Raw genomic sequence first — 20,278 nt, forward strand, 5'->3', positions numbered from 1 at the left:
TCTTGTGAAACAACAGTCTCAAAAAAAGCAAGTATTTTTATAATAGTTTCTCCTGTAGGAAACATTTATCTTTTTAATGTCAAGAAATTTTTGTTGGATAAAACGCGCGATACTGTCACGCGTGTCTTTGAATAATATTATCGTATTAATATATGTATTTACAGTTTATTTATTAAATATATTTCTTCTATTTCTCTATTATATCACATTTGTTCTATACAAAATATATTTACGATATACATATTTGCTAATTTAACGTGCGGCTCACGTGGCGGGAGTCATCGTTCTTAATATATTTAGATATACCACAGAAGTCTTAATTACCTAAAACAACAACGTCTTCCTTCCTATTTATCGATATGATTAATCACATTTCGAGAATTGAAGCATTAAACATTTTAATATGTAAATATTGCAGAAAATTCTGTTGTACACTGTGAAATGTTAAAGAATGAACCTTAAACCAATACCTTGAATTAGATAATATTTTGTTATTTAACTACCATGTGCGTCAAAATTTATTATTTTAAAACAAAATAGTATTATTGTAACTCCATTGGTTTAGTCAAATTAACATTGTTTCAGTTAAATTAACTATGTATTGAGTAGGAGCAATGGCGACCTATAGGAATAATTAAAAATTAAATTTGTTGAAAATTATACTCAAATTGAGTATAATTTGATCCTATGAATTTAACAGTATGTCAACAGTGTATCATAATTATTATTACATTTGTTTATTTAACATTTATTCTCTATTTAACATTTGTAAGATATTCCATACATGTGTTTCATAACTTTCTGAGTTTCTACGTTTTATGTTGCCATCGTTCGTAAGATATTCATATATGCTGTGGAAGTTTTCATTATCTGAAATGATAAAATACCTTGTTTTTTGCTAACAATAAATGTACAGCAAAATATTACATTGTTGACATTTGCTTCGATACAGTATGTTGTATTAGATCAAGTCGTGAAGTCATTATACAATTATTATAACAATTTATGAACAATAAGAAAGCAAATTTTATCAAAATTTTATTTGACATGGTCGATAACTGTAGTATGTGCGTTACTTACGTCACCAAAGGTTGCTATGGATAACGTAACTAGTTTTCCCGCAGTTATCTTGATAATGTGACTCGATTGCATGATTATCAAAATGAGACCAAGCGCTGTTTTGTGAGGCAGTTTATACCAATTAGTCATATATACTATTTCTCCAACTTTTTTACACTAGTAAATGAAAATATTTAGAAATTTCTTCAAGATCTAAACGTCTAATGATGGTAAAAACATTAAAGGATATGATTAATTATATTTATTTGTTTATCACGTATTATTGTAGTTACAATTCAATGGCTAATGTGAGTTTGGGTTGTACTTGCGATAAATTAAATTATGCAGTACAAGTATGTACAAATAAACTATTATTGCGATTTCTGTTATTTCAAGGTATTACCTCTTCTGTAAGGATTTCACCGATGTAACAAAATACAAATATATTGAAACTCATTGTTATGTATCCAAAAAAATATGAAAATATTTTTACCAAATTGAACGCATTCCAGGTCTGGAAAATTAATTAATCGCTTTATTTACTGCGGAAAAATAAGATTAATTTGTTTTTGCAGTATCACATTGCAGTTATATTATTTGCGATAGGAAAAGGAAATTTGATTCATCTTTAGCATACCATAATAATGTAATATCCAAATAAACACATACAAATCGTACATCCCATCACTTCTCCTAGACAGGCTTTATGCATAATACTCTCTATTTGTTGTACAAAACTGAAACATATCTCTACACTTACGACACATTCAGGCGTGATGCGTTTCTTTTATAAAACTCATTTTAGATTTACGTTTTATCTACGATTTGTGTTACAGTATTTAGAATATTTTTTTACAATTTTTTTGCTGTGTAATTTGAAAAATAAAAAACATTTAAATAATTGGAATAAATAAAATACCCGAGCACTCTCCAATGGTGTTTCACGACGGCTGCAAGTTTTTTGTTTGCTAAATGATTTTTCTTCTCCTCCGCGAGCTCGTTTAACCACGTATGCATTACATTTAGTTGACCGCAAGCATGCATCGCGAAGACGGCAGCGAGACCGCAAACAGTTGCTGTAGAGGAAGCTATTACAAACGCCAAAAAGAATTGCACACCCCTCATGATCTCGTACGCGGGGCTAGGTCTCACGTCAAGTATCTTGCTGTACGCTGGACATGTCAACGGATGTATCGTAATAGTTTTGTTGTCGACGATAACGGTCGTTGTTTCCATCGCCTTGACCACGTTAAAGATGTACGTACTACTATGTATAAACGTCGCGAATAATGTGGTTATGAAGCGACCGATCTTGGCATATTGCATCATCACTTCACGGTCAACGTTTCTCCGAATGAGTTTCCAATCCGCTTCCATATGCTGTATGCAACGTTTAATGTCTTTGTTACGCGTAAGTAATATCCAGTAATTTATGGATCCCATGATTCTGTTAATCAGCGGAATAAGGTTTTTTAATTTAGTCTTAAAGTCTTTTTTCTCGAACAACATGTACAACATGAACGGTATCATGACGATCGTCATCGCGGTCCAATAAATGAAGATTTGCATTAATACCGCGAGTTTTTTCATTCTGTTCGGCGCGCTTATTTGTGGCCAAGCACCTAGCGATATGAGAGACCATCGATTAAATTGTATATTGTAGTCATTGATGTTTTCGTTATCTGTTACGCGTTTCGGATCGCTCATGATCGTTTCGCAAAGACGACCAGTACGTTACTGCCATGATCATCTAAGGTTTTGCTTAGCTGTAGCTAGAGACATGCATAAAAAGCTGGCGCTTGCGCCAGCTTTTGAGAATGTTTTTGTAATGGGACTCGTCCATAACATTGTCCTAAGAAGAGCGCATGCTCGTGTCCAATCAATAATCATTCTTTACACGAAACCTGCTTGTCAGTTTGACAGGAGACAGCGTTCAGTGAAGAGTGTGAAAATACTTTTCCGAAAGTGACAACTCTTGACTTTTTGTTATTTTGTATCGCTTACAATTTGTCAAGTGAAACGTATATAATATGATAAATTAGTGTTTCAAAAAAATTATAGATGTAGCGATTGTAATATACGTAATAAAATCCAAAAGTTTCTGACGCAAGAATATGTGAAAGGTGATAAAATGAAAGAACTCTTTTTATTTTTCAATACAATCACTTTTGATTTTATTTTTTAGACTAATTATTTAATTTTTCTACATCACTAAAAAATTATTCTGAATTTTCATAAATCGCATTTCAATTTAAAAGATTTTTTTTTATTTTTAAAATAAAAGTCCAAGTTACGTGGAAAACGGACTTGGTTTTAAATAACAGGTGGTTAAATACAACATTGTGTAAATGTCATTGCGTTGATCATATATTAAATGTATATAGTAATGCTCATAATTAGACGTAAAGTGTTCTTTTCAAGAGAACATATCTACCTACAAATAGAATATAGCTATATACATATGTATAACCACACATCGTTTTCAATAATAATTAAAAGATTTAATGTTTCTTCTGTTTGTCTGTATGTCTTTGATAATATTATTTTATGTAAAATGTGTGATGCTCAAATTGTTCTAGAAAGTTTATTGTCTACTTACGTACCTCCATAGGCTCCATACTCTGAGATGACGCTCCACAATAACATATAACGTTTCCATTCGGTTATATGATTTATAGTTTATATGTTTATAATCCTTTTGGTTTTTACAAATTCATGTGGTGTATTGCACGTTCAATTAAACACAGGCATGCATCGCAAAGACGGCAGCCAGGCTGCAAGCACCGACCGTAGATGTAGATGATTTTACTATAAATGTTGATATCAGGAATTGTACAATCAATGCGGTTTCATTCACTGTGATAAATTTCGTTGTGGATTTGCTATAAATCGGACACGTCCGACAGTCACAAGTTTTTATCACCCTTGTTGTGATTAATAAAGATGCATCGCCATGCATAATCACCCCACAGATGCCGGCGACGAAACGACCGAACTTGGCGTATTGCAACATTATTTCGCGATTTTCAATCCAATTTATGATTTTCCAGTCTGTCTTTACGTGTCATATTAATTTACGAATGTCGCTATGCGGTTTGGAAAGCATCCATCCAATAATTTACCCCGTGAAGCAACGGACCAGTGGCGCTCAGTTTCAGTTTGATGTTGTCTTCCTCGAATAATGCGAATAACGTTCATGGTATTATAAATGCCACCATGATCAGATAAATGCACGTTATGCTTGAGCCGTTTATTTGTGGCCAAACATCATTTGGAGAAACTCTCGACTCACTCAGTTGAGGACTATAATCAACTTTACTTTTAAAACTTCTGGATATAGATTTTGACTTCTACATGATTATTTCATGGATGTACTCGATATACTGTCACGGTGAATAGTGCGCTTGCAAGGATTATTTTCGAATATACTCCTGCGTCAACTTCGAATAAAGTTTGGAACTTTATATTAACGTTTTTTTTCCTGAGAAGCACGCTTGCACATTCGATCAATAATATAATCGTCTATAGCATGTTTTTTAATGTTTGTCAATTTGACAGAAAATCGTGTACCAAAGAAGAATATGCGATTACATGTATAAAAGCAGGTCTAAGAAAGCATATTTATCTCTATTTTGTCTCTTTCTGTTCTTCTTTGGCGATACCGATATATTCATATTTTTAAATAATATTTTTCATTTGTTATTATATATCATATATTAGAATTTAAAAAGTAGGTAATGAAAAATTTTAAATAAATTCTAAATTCTAAATAATAGATGTTTTGTATTTTATTGGTAATTTATATAATTATTTTAATGTAATATTAATTTATGGTGGTAACTAGAGAATTTGCTAACGCTTTGTACAAAATGGTGGAACTGTTGTCTAAGTAGCCGTCATGGTCCGGAGCATGTTTAGATATATCATAGAGGTTTTCATCACCTGGAAACGTTTCTTAAATGTAATAAGCAAAAAAATATATACAACTTTGTGTACTCACATCACCGAACGTTGCGATAGAAAGATGAACTAGTTTTCCTGCAGTTAATTTGATCACGTTACTCGATCGGGAAATAATTAAGATCAGATCACGAGCCGTTTTATGAGGCAAACGGTACCAGTTAGTCATATAGGCTGTTTCGCCTACCTGTTTACACTATCAAATTATTTATTTCATAATATGAAAAAGTTATAATAATTGCATATATTTGGCTTTTAAAAATTTAAATTTTTTAAATTCATACTCGCGAATACTATTAAAATTTTAGCTTCGTGATTTATATTTTACCTGTTCTGTGACTACCTCGCCAATGTAACAGAATATAAAAATGTTGAAAGCCAAGGATATATATATGATCGCGTAAGCTATTGACATTTTTTTCTCTATTACATTCCATCCCTGAAAGTTTTCGGATGTGTTATATTTTATATATTTTATATTTTATATTTTATATTTTACAATACATTATTATATTATTGAAAATACTATAATTTTAAATAATGATATAAGATGAATGCTTTCTCTGTAATTAATTATTTTTTATGTGTACGTCTTTCGTACTGCATTTTATGTAAAAAAAATGAAAAGTCACATAATGCCGCGGTGTGCCTTAATTACATATTCATCTTTTTAACTTTTTAGCGTACCGTAATGACGTAATATCCGAGCATACATAAGTTAAACGTACATCCTAGCAATTCCACAAAACATATCTGATTCAAAAATGCTTCCATCCGCGCTACAAAACTGTAAATAATGTAAATTACAATCATATTGTTACATATATAGACATTATTCTTTTTGGAACTGAATTATATTATTCAGAGAAGAAAAGAGAGAGTGAGATAAGATAAATTATTGAATTGGTGTAAAAAAATCAGACCTCAAACAAAATATAAAGAATTTTATTTTTGATACATCAAGCAGGAATATCAGCCGGGAGATCTTAAATTTATTTATGTCGGTATTACCTTAATACTCTCAGATGGTGCTCCACAATGATCGCCAATCGATGTTGCACCGCGTCTTGCTGCTTCCGATCTTCCAGCTGGTCCAGCCATTTCATCAGCACGTTCAATTGGCCGCACGCGTGCATAGCGAACACCGCCGCGAGACTGCAAGCGCCGACTCTGACGGAAGTGACGACGATGCTCGAGATGAGCTGCAGCGTTAACGTGATCTCGCCCGCCGGGCTCTGCGTGGTATCCACGAACTTGCTGTACGAGGGACACGGTAGCTCGTGCACCGACACGCTCACGTTGCCGATCGTCTCGAACATCGGCGTGGTGCCTTGAAGCACGCTGTGCGAGAACACGCCGCCGTGCATGAAAATTGCGCCCAGCCCGGCGACGAGACGGCCAACCTTGGCGTATCTCACCATCACTTGCCGGTCCTCGATCTCCGTCACCGTCCGCCAATCGGTCCTCATGTGCTGCACGCAACGACGTATGTCGCGGCTGCGAAACAGCAGGGAGAAATAAATTATGCCGCTAATGCACCAGTGACTCAATGGGCCGACGGCTTTTATTTTTTTCTTCATGTCGGTCTCCTCGAACAGGATGTTCAGGATACACGGTATGACTGTGTAGGCTATCAGGGAGGAGCAGATGATTATCAGTATCGTCGAGACCACCTTCTCCCTGACTGTCGTTGAGGGTGAATTCGGCCAAGCGCCCATCGGTTTCAGGAACCAACGATTCAACTGAATACTGTAATCGATCGCGTCCCGGTGCGACTTGACGGATTCACCCTCGGATTCACCGTTATTCATGATTACTCGCGGAACGCGCAGATGCTACTGAATCGACTGTTTAGACGCGCGTGCAATTGACAGGAAATGGCGCCTGCGCCAGCGAGTAACTTGGTAACGTGATAGTTAACCATAGGATATTTGTGCGTCTCGCTAGTCGATCGATACGCACGGAGCACGCTGCACTATTGAGGGGGTGTTTCGCACTATTGAGGAATTGACCACGAACACGTACTTGCAAGAGTATTAATTTATTGTTATTTATTTAAGGTATATGAAAGAATGCGATCCTTTCATATATAATTCAGGTATGTAAAACTTTAATCATCATTGTTTCATTGTTTTTCGAAAATATTAAGGGGATCCTAAAGTGAAGGCTGAACTTCCTCGACGTCGATAATGTCAACATTTCTAATTCTGTTTTCTTGTCATATATCTATATCTGTCCTTGTCTAACGAGAGGCATCTGTCTTTGTTCGATTACTGCGCCATTTTTTACCACACGCAGTATTGCTTATCCTGTCAACCTGAATGTGCTTTTGCACATATAAAAGTTATATAAAGTAATCTTTTTTTTTAGGTTTTCAATCTTAGATCTAATTGCACGATATTGTTCTTAAATGTTGTCCCTAGGTCATGCCGGTCTAATTTTGTGGTTATTTATCGTGGAATTTTTGTACAAAGCAAATATTGTCGTCACGTATACCAAAAATTAACAAAAATATTAATTTTTTTTCGTTTTTGATATAAATTTGACCACCATGACCTAGATTTTGATGCGTACTTTAATTCTAGACAAGAATTTTGCATTTCTATAAAGTTAATTAAAAGATTAGTGCTAAGAAAAAAAGCCGGTATTACAGACGGCTTTAGGATCCCCTTAATTAGAAAAGAAAATATTTTCTTGTGAAACAATCTCAAAAAAAGCAAGTATTTTTATAATAGTTTCTTTTGTAAGAAAGTCAAGAATAAATTTTTGTCGGATAAAACGCGCGATATTGTCACGCGTGTCTTTGAATAATATTATTGTACTAATATATGTATTTACAGTTTATTTATTAAATATATTTCTTCTATTTCTCTATTATATCACATTTGTTCTATACAAAATAAATTTACGATATACACATTTGCTAATTTAACGTGTGGCTCATGTAGCGGTAGTCATGTCATCGTTCTTAATATATTTAGATATACCACAGAAGTCTTAATTACCTGAAACAACAACGTCTTCCTTCCTATTTACGATATAATTAATCACATTTCGAGAATTGAAGCATTAAAACATTTTAATATGTAAGTATCACTCACAAGATTATAAACGAAGAGAAATGTGGAGGAAAATTTCATAATAATTTGTATAAAAAATGTATTAAATTTTTATTAGTAAAATGTCGTTATAAATATTATATACGTTTTACTTACATCACCAAAAGTTGCAATAGACAAGTGAAATAATTTTCCAGCGGTAATCTTGATGACATTACTCGATCGCGCTATTATCAAAACGAGACCGAGAGCAGTTTTATGCGGCAATTCATACCAATTAGTCATATATGCCTTTTCACCGACATTTTTGCACTAATAAATAAATTAATATATTCTAAAGTGTTTTACAAAAGGATTTTTTATATTGTTAAAAATTTGGAAAGAAATTAAGAAACGACACAAAGTACAAAACTCAAATGATCAATGATCAATTTGTCAAACACAGGATAATTAAATTGCAATATTTTTAAATATAATAAATCGAATGTTTTTAAGGCTCCTGGGTAGTCACCGCAGCCATATTGAATTTCTTGCTATCGAGGCGAGAAATTACCCTATTTTATGTTGCGGTACTTTCCGAAATAAAAAGACATTTCAATAAAAAATCACTATAGATCGTTTCAGCACACTTCTAAAATTGACCGGATACTATCCTTTTTCCTCGACAATAAACAAACAGCCATAAAACAAAGCCTAAACATACGGAAAAACAAGCCGTTTTCGACTATCGAAAGGAGTGGAGAATGTTCCTTCCGCATATGTACTTATTTCTTGCAAATCTTACCATACGGTCAATTTTACGAGTTTCACGAATACGTTAAACGTTATAGCACAAGTACAGAGCGAATAATAAAGAAATTTAACGCAACGCAAAATAGGTTGTCAACATGTCACAAGACAGAATTCTCCATTGGAGAGAGTGAGAGGAGAGAGTTCTTATTTCTGCCGCGACGGTACGGCGCCACCGTCAACGCAGAGTTCTCGGCTCAGGGACCAGGAACCTTAAGTATTAATCGTAATTTCGAGGAATTACCTGTTCCGTGAGAATCTCGCCGATGAAACAAAATATAAAAATATTGAAAGCCATAGATATGTATACAATAATAAACGATGTTATTCTCGCTGCATCAAAATCACTCCAATTCTGAAAAATCAGAAATTACACTTAACATTTCACAGACAAAGAAGTTGCAAAGTGTTACTGATAACACATATTCACCTGTTCAAGTCTTTAGCATACCGTAATAGAATAATATGCAAGTAAACACATATTCATCGTGCATCCCACCAGTTCCACGAGACAGATATTTTGCATGATACTCTCCATGCGCGATATAAAACTGAAAGATTTACATGAAGACCCAACTATTTTTTTTTTTACATTCAATAAAACATTTGTTTGAATTTGTTGGATTATTATCTACTTATACATATTTCTAAAAAATTAGAAATATTTTATTATCGACTAACGGAAATATTTAAATGGTCAAATTCGATCAAACGGGAATTAATTCGTCTCGTACGGGAAAATGCGCAAACAAGATTTTCGACATTTAAATACCTGAGCACTCTTAAATGATGCTCCACAATCGTGGCCAGCTTCTGTTCGGCAAAATCATTTTTCTTGTCCTCATCTTCGACGAGATCGTTCAACCACGAGAACAGCATGCTTAGCTGGCCGTAAGCGTGCATCGCGAAAACCGCCGCTAGACTACAAGCGCCCACCGTAATCGAATTCACTATAAAACACGACAGCAATTCCACAGCCAGCATGATCTCGTTCGCGGGGCTGAATCTCGTGTCGATGAACTTGCTGTATATCGGACAGGTCATCGGATGCGTCGACGCAGTTTCATTGCCGATGATGATGGTCATGGATGTCATCGCTTTTGCCACGGTGAACAGAAACGTTCCGCTTTGCATGAACACCGCGCAGAAACCGGCGATGAAGCGACCGATCTTCGCGTATCGCAGCATCACGTCCTGATCGTCGATCTTACGCACCAGCCGCCAGTCCGTCTCCATGTGTTGCACGCATTCGCGAATGTCGTCGCCGCGCGTAAGAAGCAGCCAATAGTTAATCGTGCCCATGATCCAGTGGCTCAGCGGACCCATCACGCTCAACTTCATCTGAACGTCTTTCTCTTCCAGCGACACGTACAACATGCACGGTATCATGACGACCGCTATGAGGGACGAGCAAGCAAGTACTTGCGCTTGCAGGGAGACCCTCTCCACCGTCGACATGCTCGCACGTGGCCAAGCTGCGATCGGCATCAGAAACCAACGTGTAAGTTGAAGACTGTAATCGTTATTGCTTCTGTATGTGAATTTGATGCTCGCTAGTACATGTTCGGAGTACGTCATGATTGCTACGCGGAGGCGCACGATGCACTGCCTATACGGCGAACGGTGCACTCTGACTAGAGCTACGTTCAAACGAGCGCGTGCGCGAATCTTTAGAGCGGTTTAATGAACGGGCGGGGTGATACATGTGCTTCCGGACAGAGACGCGTGCACATCTGATCGATAATTGCTAGTCGTGGAAATATAACGTTGACCGTTTGGGTGGAAAGAATGCACGGAATTCATGGAAAGATAAAGGATAGTGCAGTATTGTTTCTATCAAAAATTTTTTTGCTATTGTGTGTAAATATGTGAATTACGGTACGTAAAATATTTGCATTGGATCTTATTTAATCAGGTATTTATGTCACATTCATGACTTATGTGTGTTTAATTTTTGTTTATATTAAACATTAATATTTTTAATTTTGAGAAAGATATATCTGTCTTGGATGACATGTAACTTTATTATACTTTTAAATAACGTAATTATAAAAATTGTACTCAATGAAATTTCTATTTATTAAGTATTTTTACTATCATATACTATCAGTTTTATACAAAATATATTCCTTACATTTTTTAATTTAATATAGTTCACGCAGAGGTTGACATTGTTCGCAACATATTCAAATATACCACGGAAGTTTTAATTACCTGAAAAAGCAACGTCTTCCTTCCTATTTACGATATAAATTAAAAAGTCCGGAAAATTTCAAGAGATCAGTCAAAATAATATATAAACTTAAACAAAGAAGCAACCGGTACTTACAGGAATATTATTGCTAATAATTTTAATGAATAATTATAAAGTATATAGAATATATATCAAATTTTTATTAATGCAGTTATTGTTATAAATGTAACACATTACTTACATCACCGAAAGTTGCGATAGATAACTGAAATAATTTTCCAGCAGTCATCTTGATAACGTTACTCGATCGTGCTATCACCAAAATAAGTCCAAGAGCAGTTTTGTGTGGCAATTCATACCAATTTATCATATATGCTTTTTCGCCGACACTCTTGCACTAATAAATTTAAACTTAATTTTTTATTCATGTCCAGAAATGTGAAAATATTAAAGATTAGATCGAATATTTAAAGAAAGATTACAAAATGCGATTAAAAATACGAATATTCACTTTCTCGAATATATATATATATTTTTTTTTTGGATACTAATTATTTATATCAATTACAGCTATTACCTGTTCTGTGAGAATCTCACCGATGTAACAAAATATAAAAATATTGAAAGCCATAGACAGGTATATAATGACATATGACGTTGTCTTTGCCGCATCAAATGAGTCCAAATTCTGTAAAACGAAAGTTTCGATTAGATAATGAAAAATTGATCTTTTTTTTTATATTCACTATATTGAAGAATATTGAAGTTTGAAATTCTATAAATAACAAAATTATAGAATGCAGTTATATCACATATTCACCTTTCACGTTTTTAGCGTACCGTAATAAAATAATATGCAAGTAAACACATATTCATCGTACATCCCAGCAATTCCACGAGACAGATATTTCGCATAATGGTTTCCATACGCGATATAAAACTGAAAAGCATATTTGCGACTGTAATATATTTTTTTCTTGTATTTATAAAAAAGTAGAACGCGAGAGAGCTTATGTGGAACCGTTAAATGTAAATGTACGTTATTCGTGTGAACGTGATGTAATCTTCGATACTGAAACGAAATACCTCAACACCCTTAAGTGATGCTCCACGATAACAGCCAGCCTTTGCTCAACGTATTTGTTCTCCTTATCTTCGTCTACGACGAGTTCGTTTAACCACGAAAACAGCATGTTCAGCTGACCATACGCGTGCATCGCGAAGACAGCGTCGAGGCTGCAAGCGCCCACCGTAACAGAGTTCACTATAAAACACGATAGCCACTCCACACCCACCATAATTTCGTTGGCGGGGCTGAATCTCGTGTCGATAAATTTGGTGTAAATTGGACAAGTCATCGGATGCATCGAGACGGTTTCGTTACCGACGATGACGATAGTGGTTGACAGCGATTTCGCGACAGCGAACAATAATGTGCCGCTCTGCATGAACAACGCGCAGAATCCGGCGACGAAGCGGCCGATCTTGGCTTGTCGCATCATTATTTGACGATCCTCGATCTTTCGAACGAGCCGCCAGTCCGTCTCCATGTGCAGCACGCACTCGCGGATGTCGTCGCCGCGCGCGAGGAGCAAACAGTAATTGATCATGCCCATGATCCAGTGGCTCAGCGGACCCATCACGCTTACTTTGATCTCAAAATCTTTCTCTTCCAGCAACACGTATAACACACACGGCACCATGACGATCGCTATTAAGGACGCGCACGTTAAAATGTGCATATGCGAGGGGAGCTTTTCTACCCTCGTGGCCGTGCTCATTCGCGGCCAAGCACCAATCGGTAAGAGAAACCAACGAGTCAGTTGAAGACTATAATTGTTATCGCTTCTATAGGGAAGCTCGATGCCCCTTGTCACATGGTAAGAATACGTCATGATTGTGTCGCGGAGACGTACGATGCACTGACTACGGCGAACGGTGCACTGACTAGAGCTACGTTCAAATGAGCGCGTGCGCAAATCTTTAGAGCGGTTTAATGAACGGGCAGGGTGATGTATGTGCTTCCGGACTGAGACGCATGCACATCTGATCGATAATTGCTAGTCGTGGAAATGTAGCGTTGACCGTTTGAGAAAGAATGTACGGAAACCGTCATGAAAAGATAAAGGATGGTGCAGTATTGTTTTAATAAAAAAAAATTTTTACTATTGTGTGTAAATATGTGAATTACGGTACGTTTGGAGAAATGCATTGAATCTCTCATTTAATTAAGTATTATTTATGTCATACTCATGATTAGATATATTTGATTTTTGTTGATATTAAATATTAATTTTTAATTTTAAGAAAACTCTTGGATGACATGTAACTTTACTGTACTTTCAAATAACGTAATTATATAAATTGTATTGTGTGTGCTCGACGTAACTTCTATTTATTAAGCATTTTTACTATACTATTTTACATATATATACTATCTACATTTATACTACACATATTTATATCTATATACTAGTATTTTACATATACTATCAGTTTTATATTTAATATATATTTCTTCAAAATATATTTCTTACTTTTTCTAATTTAATATAGTTCACGCAGAGGTTGACATAGTTCGTAACATATTCAAATATACCACGGAAGTCTTAATTACCTGAAACAGCAATGTCTTCCTTCCTATTTACGATATAAATTAAAAGTCCGGAAAATTAATAAAAATAAGTTTAAAATAATATATAAATTTAAACGGAAAAATGCAACCAGTATACGAATATTTTTAATAATGCAGTTAATGAATATTTATAAAATATATAGAATATATATCAAATTTTTATTAATGCAGGTGTTATAAATGTAACATATTATATTACTTACATCACCGAAAGTTGCGATAGACAAATGAAATAATTTTCCAGCAGTCATCTTGATAACGTTACTCGATCGTGCTATCACCAAAATAAGTCCAAGGGCAGTTTCGTGCGGTAATTCGTACCAATCGATCATATACGCTTTTTCGCCAACATTCTTGCACTAAGAAATTTGAACTTAATCTTTTTATTGATGTCCAGAAATATAAAAAATATTTAAAGAAATATTACAAGATGCGGAAGTTATAAATACGAGAAATAAATATCCACTTTCTCGAATATATCTTAAATATTAATTATCTTTAACTCGGTTTCCAGCTATTACCTGTTCTGTGAGAATCTCACCGATGTAACAAAATATCCAAATGTTGAAAGCCACAGACAGGTATATAAGGACATATGACATTGCCTTCGCTGCATCAAACGAGTCCAAATTCTGAAAGTTTAAGTTTAAGTTTCGATTAGATAACGAAGAATTGATCTTTGTTGGTATTTACTTTACTATATTGAAGAATACTGAAGTTTGATATTCTATAAATAAAAGTATAGAATGCAATTATATCACATATTCACCTTTCACGTTTTTAGCGTACCGTAATAAAATAATATGCAAGTAAACACATATTCATCGTACTTCCCAGCAATTCCACGAAACAGATATTTCGCATAATGGTTTCCATACGCGATATAAAACTGAAACGCATATACGCGAATATAATATGTGTGATATATTTTTTCTTGTATTTATAGAAAAACGAGCTTATGTGGAATTGTTTTAAATATAAATATACGTTACTCTCATGTGAACATTATTTTAATATGATGAAAATGCAATTTTTGATACTAAAACGAGATACCTGAGCACTCTTAAATGATGCTCCACGATAACGGCCAGCCTTTGCTTAGCGCATTTGTCTCCCTTATCTTCGTCTACGAGTTTGTTTAACCACGAAAATAGCACGTTCAGCTGACCACACGCGTGCATCGCGAAGACAGCGTCGAGGCTGCAAGCGCCCACGTTAACAGAGTTCACTGTAAAAGTTGACAGTAATTCCACGACCACCATAATCTCGTTCGCGGGGCTGAATCTCGTGTCGATGAATTTGGTATAAATAGGACAGGCCATCGGATGAAATGAGACGGTTTCGTTGCCGACAATGACGATAGTGGTTGACAGCGATTTCGCGATAGCGAAGAGAAATGTGCCGCTCTGCATGAACACCGCGCAGAATCCGGCGATGAAGCGACCGATCTTGGCTTGTCGCAACATTATTTGACGATCCTCGATCTTTCGAACGAGCCGCCAGTCCGTCTCCATGTGCAGCATGCACTCGCGGATGTCGTCGCAGCGCGCGAGGAGCAAACAGTAATTGATCATGCCTATGATCCAGTGGCTCAGCGGACCTATTAGGCTTATTTTGATATTGGCATCTTTCTCCTCTAGCAACACGTATAACACAAACGGCACCATGACGATCGCTATTAAGAATGCGCATGCGAAAATGTGCATGTGCGAGGGGATTCTCTCCACCCTCGTCGCTGTGTTCATTTGCGGCCAAGCCCCAATCGGTAACAGAAACCAACGAATTAGTTGAAGACTGTAATTATAATCGTTTTTGTAGGGAAGCTCGATGCCCCTTGTCACATGGTGAGAATACGTCATGATCGCTTCACGGTGGCGCACAATGTACTGACCTCGGCGAACACCTGCTGGAGCTGTGTTCGAACGAGCGCCTGCGCGAATCATTGATGAACGGACAGAGCGACAGGGTGATGTACTTTGTTAGAGAGACGCGTGCACGTCTGATCGATAATTGATTCTCGTCGAAGTGTACCGCGTTGATTCTTTCTTGTGCAAAATGCGTTTTAAAAGTGTTAATATGCTTGCAATGGCGACATTAAAATATTATATCTATACTATAACTATACTATACTATAACTATACTATAACTATAAAATGCAATAAAATGCTATAAAATGCTTGTTGCATTGTTTGTTCCCGGCGTCGCGATGTGTGTGTTGAAAGGAAAGCTATAAATAAAATAAAAAGACAAAACAACAATTTTAATATTCTGTGAACTTTGAGATACATATAGCGAGTGAGTATTTATACGTTCTTTATATGTACTTTAATTTTTTGTACACTATAATAATTTCGACAATTTTTGTAAGAATTATATTATTATATCTAAAGGCTCAGTATATGAAATATTAAACTCAATTAGGCAATAAGAGATAGATTATTTTTGCTAAAATTTTAATACAATATGTCAGTCCCTATTAGAATGTGAATTACAATACGTACGTTTCAACCCTTTTTGGGGTCATCCTCAGCGCGTTGCCTACACATTATATAAAGCTAAATCTAAATCTACATAGGGCCTTCTTTTCCCGTAAACTATTGACGAATCGGTTAATCCTAATGGTCGTTTAGGCAAGTGCGCACTCCGAAGCCTCCCCAGGTATCTTCGTGTGTAATTTCCTGGTTTGAGAGCCAAGAAATTTGCTTGCATCTCGTCATGGTACGATTGTGAGACACAGATAGTGCAGTTATTAAATAGTTCGCAATTACGATTGTCCGTGTAAATGGTGGACTAACGATATCATTGTTCTTACAAAAGCAATGGAGCGGACCGTGTCCCGTTAAAATGTTAAAATGGTGGACTAACGATATCATTGTTCTTACAAAAACAATGGAGCGGACCGTGTCCCGTTAAAATGTCGACGAGACACGGTCCGCTCCATTGCTTTTGTAAGAACAATGATATCGTTAGTCCACCACTTACACGGACAATCGTAATTGCGAACTATTTAATAACTGCACTATCTAGCTGTGTCTCACAATCGTATATACCATGACGAGATGCAAATTTCTTGGCTCTCAAACCAGGAAATTACACACGAAGACACCTAAGGAAGCTTCGGAGTGCGCACTTGCCTAAACGACCGTTAGAATTAACCGATTCGCCAATAGTTTACGGGAAAAGAAGGCCCTATGAAGATTTAGATTTAGCTTTATATAATGTGTAAGCAACGCGCTGAGGATGACCCCAAAAAGGGTTGAAACGTACGTATTGTAATTCACATTCTAATAGTGATTGACATTGTATTAAAATTTTAGCGAAAATAATCTACGCTTGGCTTTTATTGCCTAATTGAGTTTAATAATTATATTATTATTAATAATTAAGAAAAATGGCATTACTAATAGCTTTAAAATAGTTTCCTCTTGCTTGGGTATTTAATTGACGCCTATTTTTTACGTAATATGTATATGTTAGTACATTATAGTACGAAGTATATTCAGATATGCCGCAGATGTTTTAATCACCTAGAATAAAGGAACAATGGACGAAATAAAATAAATTCTATAAGATTAATTATTATGCTAATAATTCTATAAAATATAAATTTTTTTATAAATAATTTTTTTTTAAAGCTTTATTAAGTTAAATTATTTTACGTGTATAAAGTGGAAAAGATTTATAATGTACGCACTATAGCAAAAATACAATAAAGAATACAGGAAATAACGAAACTTCATTTTTGGATGAAAATGTTCGATGTTGCCGAAATGTATACTTACATCACCAAATGTCATTAAAGAGAGTTGAATCAATTTTCCAGCAGTAATTTTAATCACAACACCGGATCTCGATATTATCAGCACCATTCCAAGGGCAGTTTTATGGGGTAAAAGGTACCAATTAGTAAAGTAAGCCATTTCGCCAACCTTTTTACACTGCAGTTAATTTTATGAATATTACGAGAATATTTTTGTGGATTGATTGAATAAATATTTTCAATATTTTTGTTACAACATAAATATAAATAACAATCGAAACAAGCAGTTTTGTGGTTTGCTTGCACGCATTACCTGCTCCGTGATTATTTCACCGATGTAACAAAATATAAAGATATTAAAAGATAATGATATGAACACAAGACCGTATGTTGTTATAGTCTTCGTGTTTCTTGCATTCCATTCCTGAAATTGCAAAACCGAGTGCCACAAAAAGAAAAGAAAAATGTTAAAAAAGAAAAGTGTCATGTCAAAAAGTGTGCATTTTTATTTCAAAGAAAAAAAAAGGATATATCCAGTCATATTTTTATCATACCTTGATAGTACAGAAGCCGAGCAGGCACAAATTTATCGTGCATCCAAATAATTCCACCAAGCATATTTGATTCATAATTTTTTCGAAGCGTGATATGAAACTGGAAATACCATAATTATTTTAATTTTCAATATATTTAGTACATATCGTAAATCTTGCAAATTTTTTATAAACTGAATTAGGCGAGATACCTTACTTTAGCACACGTAGATGATGCTCGACTATGTTCGCCAGTTTGCGCTCGGCGGTCTGCTTCTCCTTTCTGTCGTCGATCAGCTCGTTCAGCCACGTGTAGAGCACGGCGAATTGGCCGCACACGTGCATCGCGAAAACCGCAGCGAGACTGCACGCACCTACGGTGATGGAATTAGCTATGAAACCGGACAGGAATTGTATCATCAGCACGATCTCGTTCGCCGGATCGCGGCTGGTGTCCAGTAGCTTGCTGTAGAACGGACAAGGGAGCCGTCGCGCCGAGATAGTCTCGTTGCCGATCACGAAGATCATCGGCGTTAAACTGTTCACCACACTGTACGAGAACACACCGCAGTGCATGAAAACGGCGCAAAATCCAGCCACGGAACGGCCGAATTTGGCGTATCTGAGCATCGATCCGCGATCCACGTTTCTGCTCACCGCGCACCAATCGCTCTCCATGTGCTCGATGCAACGACGTATGTCCTCGCTGCGCCACAGCAAAGAGGTATAATTCATTCCGCTCATAATCCAGTGGCTCACGGGACCCACCGAATTCATCTTAGTCAAGAGATCCTGCTCTTCGAAATAGAAGTACAGCATGCTAGGCACAACCGTGAAAGCTATGAGGGCGTAGCATGTTATCTGGATGATTCGCGACAGGAGTCTCTCGGTGATCGTGGTAGCGCGCGACTCCGGCCAGGCACCGATCGGTTTCAAAAACCAGCGATTCAGCTGAAGGCTATAATCGTGTTCGTTACGGCGATACAGAGCTGACGTCGGCTTTTCGGATTCGGGTGCGATCGTCATGATCGTTCTTTCGAAGCGCGCAAGTTACTGACTGTTACTGACCACCCTCCCGTTATGCCGTTTTTCAGTGGAAGCGGAGAAAGTCAATGTGGCGATTGCGCAGATCTTCATTCGGAGTATTCTATACGTGGAAGAGGCGGGAGACAGTCTGCTAATCGATAATCGCTACTTGTTGCACCGCCAGTTGCAAGTAAAGACATGTAGATAACATGCGAATTGTGACGTGTGCAGTACAGTTGTTTCGCAAGTGATAAATCAAGTATAAAATCGTAAACTATTTAACTTGCATAATATTTATAATTTGTAAAATTAATTTATTCTGTTGCGCAGAAGGAAAATTATTTTTCTTAATGCGAACTAAAGTAAAAATTGATAAAAAAGATAATGAGAAGATTGACAAGTCGCAACATTATACAAATCTACTATTTAAAATGCATATTATGCACAATTTTTACATGTACAATATACATATATAATAATTTTGTGGAAAATATTTATTATGACAGATATTATTTAAGACTCACGTTCTATATTGTATAATATTTACACAGTTAAAGTTCTAAGCATATTCAACTATGCCACAGAAGTTTTAATTATTTAAATTAATTAAAAAAACTTAATTTGCATATAACTTGTAATATATAAAAAACACTGGTTTTTTTCGAATACTTATATCACCGAAAGTTGAGTGATTAATCTATGAATATAAATATTTTGCAGTAATTTTGATAACTATGCTCGATCGTAAAATTATTAAAATCAGATTGAGCATAATTTTACTGGTATTAATTTGTCATATAAGCTACTTCATCTTTCAACTTTTTTACATTGTCGTGATTTAAGATTAAATTTCTTGAATCAAGATGTCGTTTACTATCAAACCGGTTAATTTCACAAGGCATACTTGACACATAATTATCTCCATGCGCCAAAGAAACCTGAAATTGATGCACTCAACAGTAATTGCATGTATTACATTCGATAACATTCAATGTTTCTATCCAATATATCTTATAGTGAAAATAATTATTATTCTAGAGAGCTTTTATAGACAAAATATTAAGCTTCTAAGAATACATTTAAAATTATTTTAATATAACATTATAATAACATTATTAATATTATAATTAATATTATTATAATATTTAATGTAATATATTATAATAATATTAATAACAGTAAAATAACAGTTTACAAGAAAGTAATTTTAAATAAATTTAGTTAAATGATTATTTAGATTCGATTATTTTATTATTATCTTAC

At 35.4% G+C, this 20,278-nt stretch overlaps 6 protein-coding genes and 1 long non-coding RNA gene across 12 annotated transcripts in view; 1 reads left to right on the forward strand and 6 right to left on the reverse strand.

Moving 5' to 3' along the window:
- The window catches only part of LOC139817272 (uncharacterized), a 213,164-nt gene that overhangs the window by 84,783 nt on the left and 108,103 nt on the right, over nt 1-20,278 (forward strand). Inside the window, exon 2 of one of the 5 annotated variants that reach the window (XR_011733174.1) lies at nt 10,230-10,368. The exons of the other annotated variants lie outside the window; for them this stretch is intronic. This is a non-coding gene — a long non-coding RNA (uncharacterized lncRNA). The remainder of the gene's footprint in view (nt 1-10,229; nt 10,369-20,278) is intronic. 5 annotated transcript variants of the gene reach the window in all.
- Nucleotides 152-2,871, reverse strand: LOC139817249 (odorant receptor 82a-like). The gene is made up of 5 exons (XM_071785190.1): nt 1,979-2,871; nt 1,697-1,796; nt 1,463-1,573; nt 1,081-1,236; nt 152-870 (listed from the first exon to the last, which is right to left on the reverse strand). Exons 1-5 carry the CDS (start codon nt 2,764-2,766, stop codon nt 817-819), a joined length of 1,209 nt encoding a protein of 402 aa, XP_071641291.1. The 5' UTR covers nt 2,767-2,871; the 3' UTR covers nt 152-816.
- Nucleotides 3,192-7,387, reverse strand: LOC139817238 (odorant receptor 82a-like). The gene is made up of 5 exons (XM_071785168.1): nt 6,031-7,387; nt 5,707-5,806; nt 5,348-5,458; nt 5,060-5,215; nt 3,192-5,001 (listed from the first exon to the last, which is right to left on the reverse strand). The coding sequence occupies exons 1-5, from the start codon at nt 6,828-6,830 to the stop codon at nt 4,945-4,947; spliced, it is 1,224 nt and encodes a 407-aa protein (XP_071641269.1). The 5' UTR covers nt 6,831-7,387; the 3' UTR covers nt 3,192-4,944.
- On the reverse strand, nt 7,849-10,743 carry LOC139817239 (odorant receptor 10-like). The gene is made up of 5 exons (XM_071785169.1): nt 9,640-10,743; nt 9,319-9,418; nt 9,112-9,222; nt 8,235-8,390; nt 7,849-8,024 (listed from the first exon to the last, which is right to left on the reverse strand). Exons 1-5 carry the CDS (start codon nt 10,443-10,445, stop codon nt 7,974-7,976), a joined length of 1,224 nt encoding a protein of 407 aa, XP_071641270.1. The 5' UTR covers nt 10,446-10,743; the 3' UTR covers nt 7,849-7,973.
- Nucleotides 10,923-13,158, reverse strand: LOC139817236 (odorant receptor 82a-like). Its single transcript, XM_071785165.1, has 5 exons — nt 12,148-13,158; nt 11,902-12,001; nt 11,639-11,749; nt 11,303-11,458; nt 10,923-11,081 (listed from the first exon to the last, which is right to left on the reverse strand). The coding sequence occupies exons 1-5, from the start codon at nt 12,954-12,956 to the stop codon at nt 11,022-11,024; spliced, it is 1,236 nt and encodes a 411-aa protein (XP_071641266.1). The 5' UTR covers nt 12,957-13,158; the 3' UTR covers nt 10,923-11,021.
- On the reverse strand, nt 13,272-16,223 carry LOC139817216 (odorant receptor 4-like). Its single transcript, XM_071785123.1, has 5 exons — nt 14,750-16,223; nt 14,486-14,585; nt 14,218-14,328; nt 13,900-14,055; nt 13,272-13,678 (listed from the first exon to the last, which is right to left on the reverse strand). The coding sequence occupies exons 1-5, from the start codon at nt 15,637-15,639 to the stop codon at nt 13,619-13,621; spliced, it is 1,317 nt and encodes a 438-aa protein (XP_071641224.1). The 5' UTR covers nt 15,640-16,223; the 3' UTR covers nt 13,272-13,618.
- Nucleotides 16,948-19,434, reverse strand: LOC139817448 (odorant receptor 10-like). Of its 2 annotated transcripts, XM_071785547.1 has the most exons (5): nt 18,207-19,434; nt 18,011-18,110; nt 17,770-17,880; nt 17,479-17,634; nt 16,948-17,223 (listed from the first exon to the last, which is right to left on the reverse strand). In XM_071785547.1, the coding sequence occupies exons 1-5, from the start codon at nt 19,013-19,015 to the stop codon at nt 17,170-17,172; spliced, it is 1,230 nt and encodes a 409-aa protein (XP_071641648.1). In that variant the 5' UTR covers nt 19,016-19,434; the 3' UTR covers nt 16,948-17,169. The 2 variants fall into 2 exon arrangements, with proteins under 2 accessions (XP_071641648.1, XP_071641649.1); XM_071785548.1 differs by lacking the exon at nt 17,770-17,880 and having other exon boundaries at nt 18,207-19,433.

Source organism: Temnothorax longispinosus, chromosome 8, assembly GCF_030848805.1.
Source record: "Temnothorax longispinosus isolate EJ_2023e chromosome 8, Tlon_JGU_v1, whole genome shotgun sequence".
NCBI classification, from domain to species: Eukaryota; Metazoa; Arthropoda; class Insecta; order Hymenoptera; family Formicidae; genus Temnothorax; species Temnothorax longispinosus.

What these genes read in the sequence shown, in the direction of transcription:
- LOC139817249 (XM_071785190.1), bottom strand. Translation starts at nt 2,766, where the DNA reads ATGAGCGATCCGAAACGCGTAACAGATAACGAAAACATCAATGACTAC. An exon ending in CACCATTGGAGAGTGCTCGG is followed by an intron (nt 1,797 to 1,978) that starts GTATTTTATTTA and finishes GATATGTTTCAG; the next exon opens with TTTTGTACAACAAATAGAGA. An exon ending in CCATAGCAACCTTTGGTGAC is followed by an intron (nt 871 to 1,080) that starts GTAAGTAACGCA and finishes TTATCATTTCAG; the next exon opens with ATAATGAAAACTTCCACAGC.
- LOC139817238 (XM_071785168.1), bottom strand. Translation starts at nt 6,830, where the DNA reads ATGAATAACGGTGAATCCGAGGGTGAATCCGTCAAGTCGCACCGGGAC. An exon ending in CACCATCTGAGAGTATTAAG is followed by an intron (nt 5,807 to 6,030) that starts GTAATACCGACA and finishes CATTATTTACAG; the next exon opens with TTTTGTAGCGCGGATGGAAG. An exon ending in GCGAGGTAGTCACAGAACAG is followed by an intron (nt 5,216 to 5,347) that starts GTAAAATATAAA and finishes ATAATTTGATAG; the next exon opens with TGTAAACAGGTAGGCGAAAC.
- LOC139817239 (XM_071785169.1), bottom strand. Translation starts at nt 10,445, where the DNA reads ATGACGTACTCCGAACATGTACTAGCGAGCATCAAATTCACATACAGA. An exon ending in CATCATTTAAGAGTGCTCAG is followed by an intron (nt 9,419 to 9,639) that starts GTATTTAAATGT and finishes TAAATCTTTCAG; the next exon opens with TTTTATATCGCGCATGGAGA. An exon ending in CTATTGCAACTTTTGGTGAT is followed by an intron (nt 8,025 to 8,234) that starts GTAAGTAAAACG and finishes TTGTTGTTTCAG; the next exon opens with GTAATTAAGACTTCTGTGGT.
- LOC139817236 (XM_071785165.1), bottom strand. Translation starts at nt 12,956, where the DNA reads ATGACGTATTCTTACCATGTGACAAGGGGCATCGAGCTTCCCTATAGA. An exon ending in CATCACTTAAGGGTGTTGAG is followed by an intron (nt 12,002 to 12,147) that starts GTATTTCGTTTC and finishes TATGCTTTTCAG; the next exon opens with TTTTATATCGCGTATGGAAA. An exon ending in TTGCATATTATTTTATTACG is followed by an intron (nt 11,750 to 11,901) that starts GTACGCTAAAAA and finishes TTCGTTTTACAG; the next exon opens with AATTTGGACTCATTTGATGC.
- LOC139817216 (XM_071785123.1), bottom strand. Translation starts at nt 15,639, where the DNA reads ATGATTCGCGCAGGCGCTCGTTCGAACACAGCTCCAGCAGGTGTTCGC. An exon ending in TTGCATATTATTTTATTACG is followed by an intron (nt 14,329 to 14,485) that starts GTACGCTAAAAA and finishes TTAAACTTTCAG; the next exon opens with AATTTGGACTCGTTTGATGC. An exon ending in GTGAGATTCTCACAGAACAG is followed by an intron (nt 14,056 to 14,217) that starts GTAATAGCTGGA and finishes CAAATTTCTTAG; the next exon opens with TGCAAGAATGTTGGCGAAAA.
- LOC139817448 (XM_071785547.1), bottom strand. Translation starts at nt 19,015, where the DNA reads ATGACGATCGCACCCGAATCCGAAAAGCCGACGTCAGCTCTGTATCGC. An exon ending in CATCATCTACGTGTGCTAAA is followed by an intron (nt 18,111 to 18,206) that starts GTAAGGTATCTC and finishes TGGTATTTCCAG; the next exon opens with TTTCATATCACGCTTCGAAA. An exon ending in GTGAAATAATCACGGAGCAG is followed by an intron (nt 17,635 to 17,769) that starts GTAATGCGTGCA and finishes AATTAACTGCAG; the next exon opens with TGTAAAAAGGTTGGCGAAAT.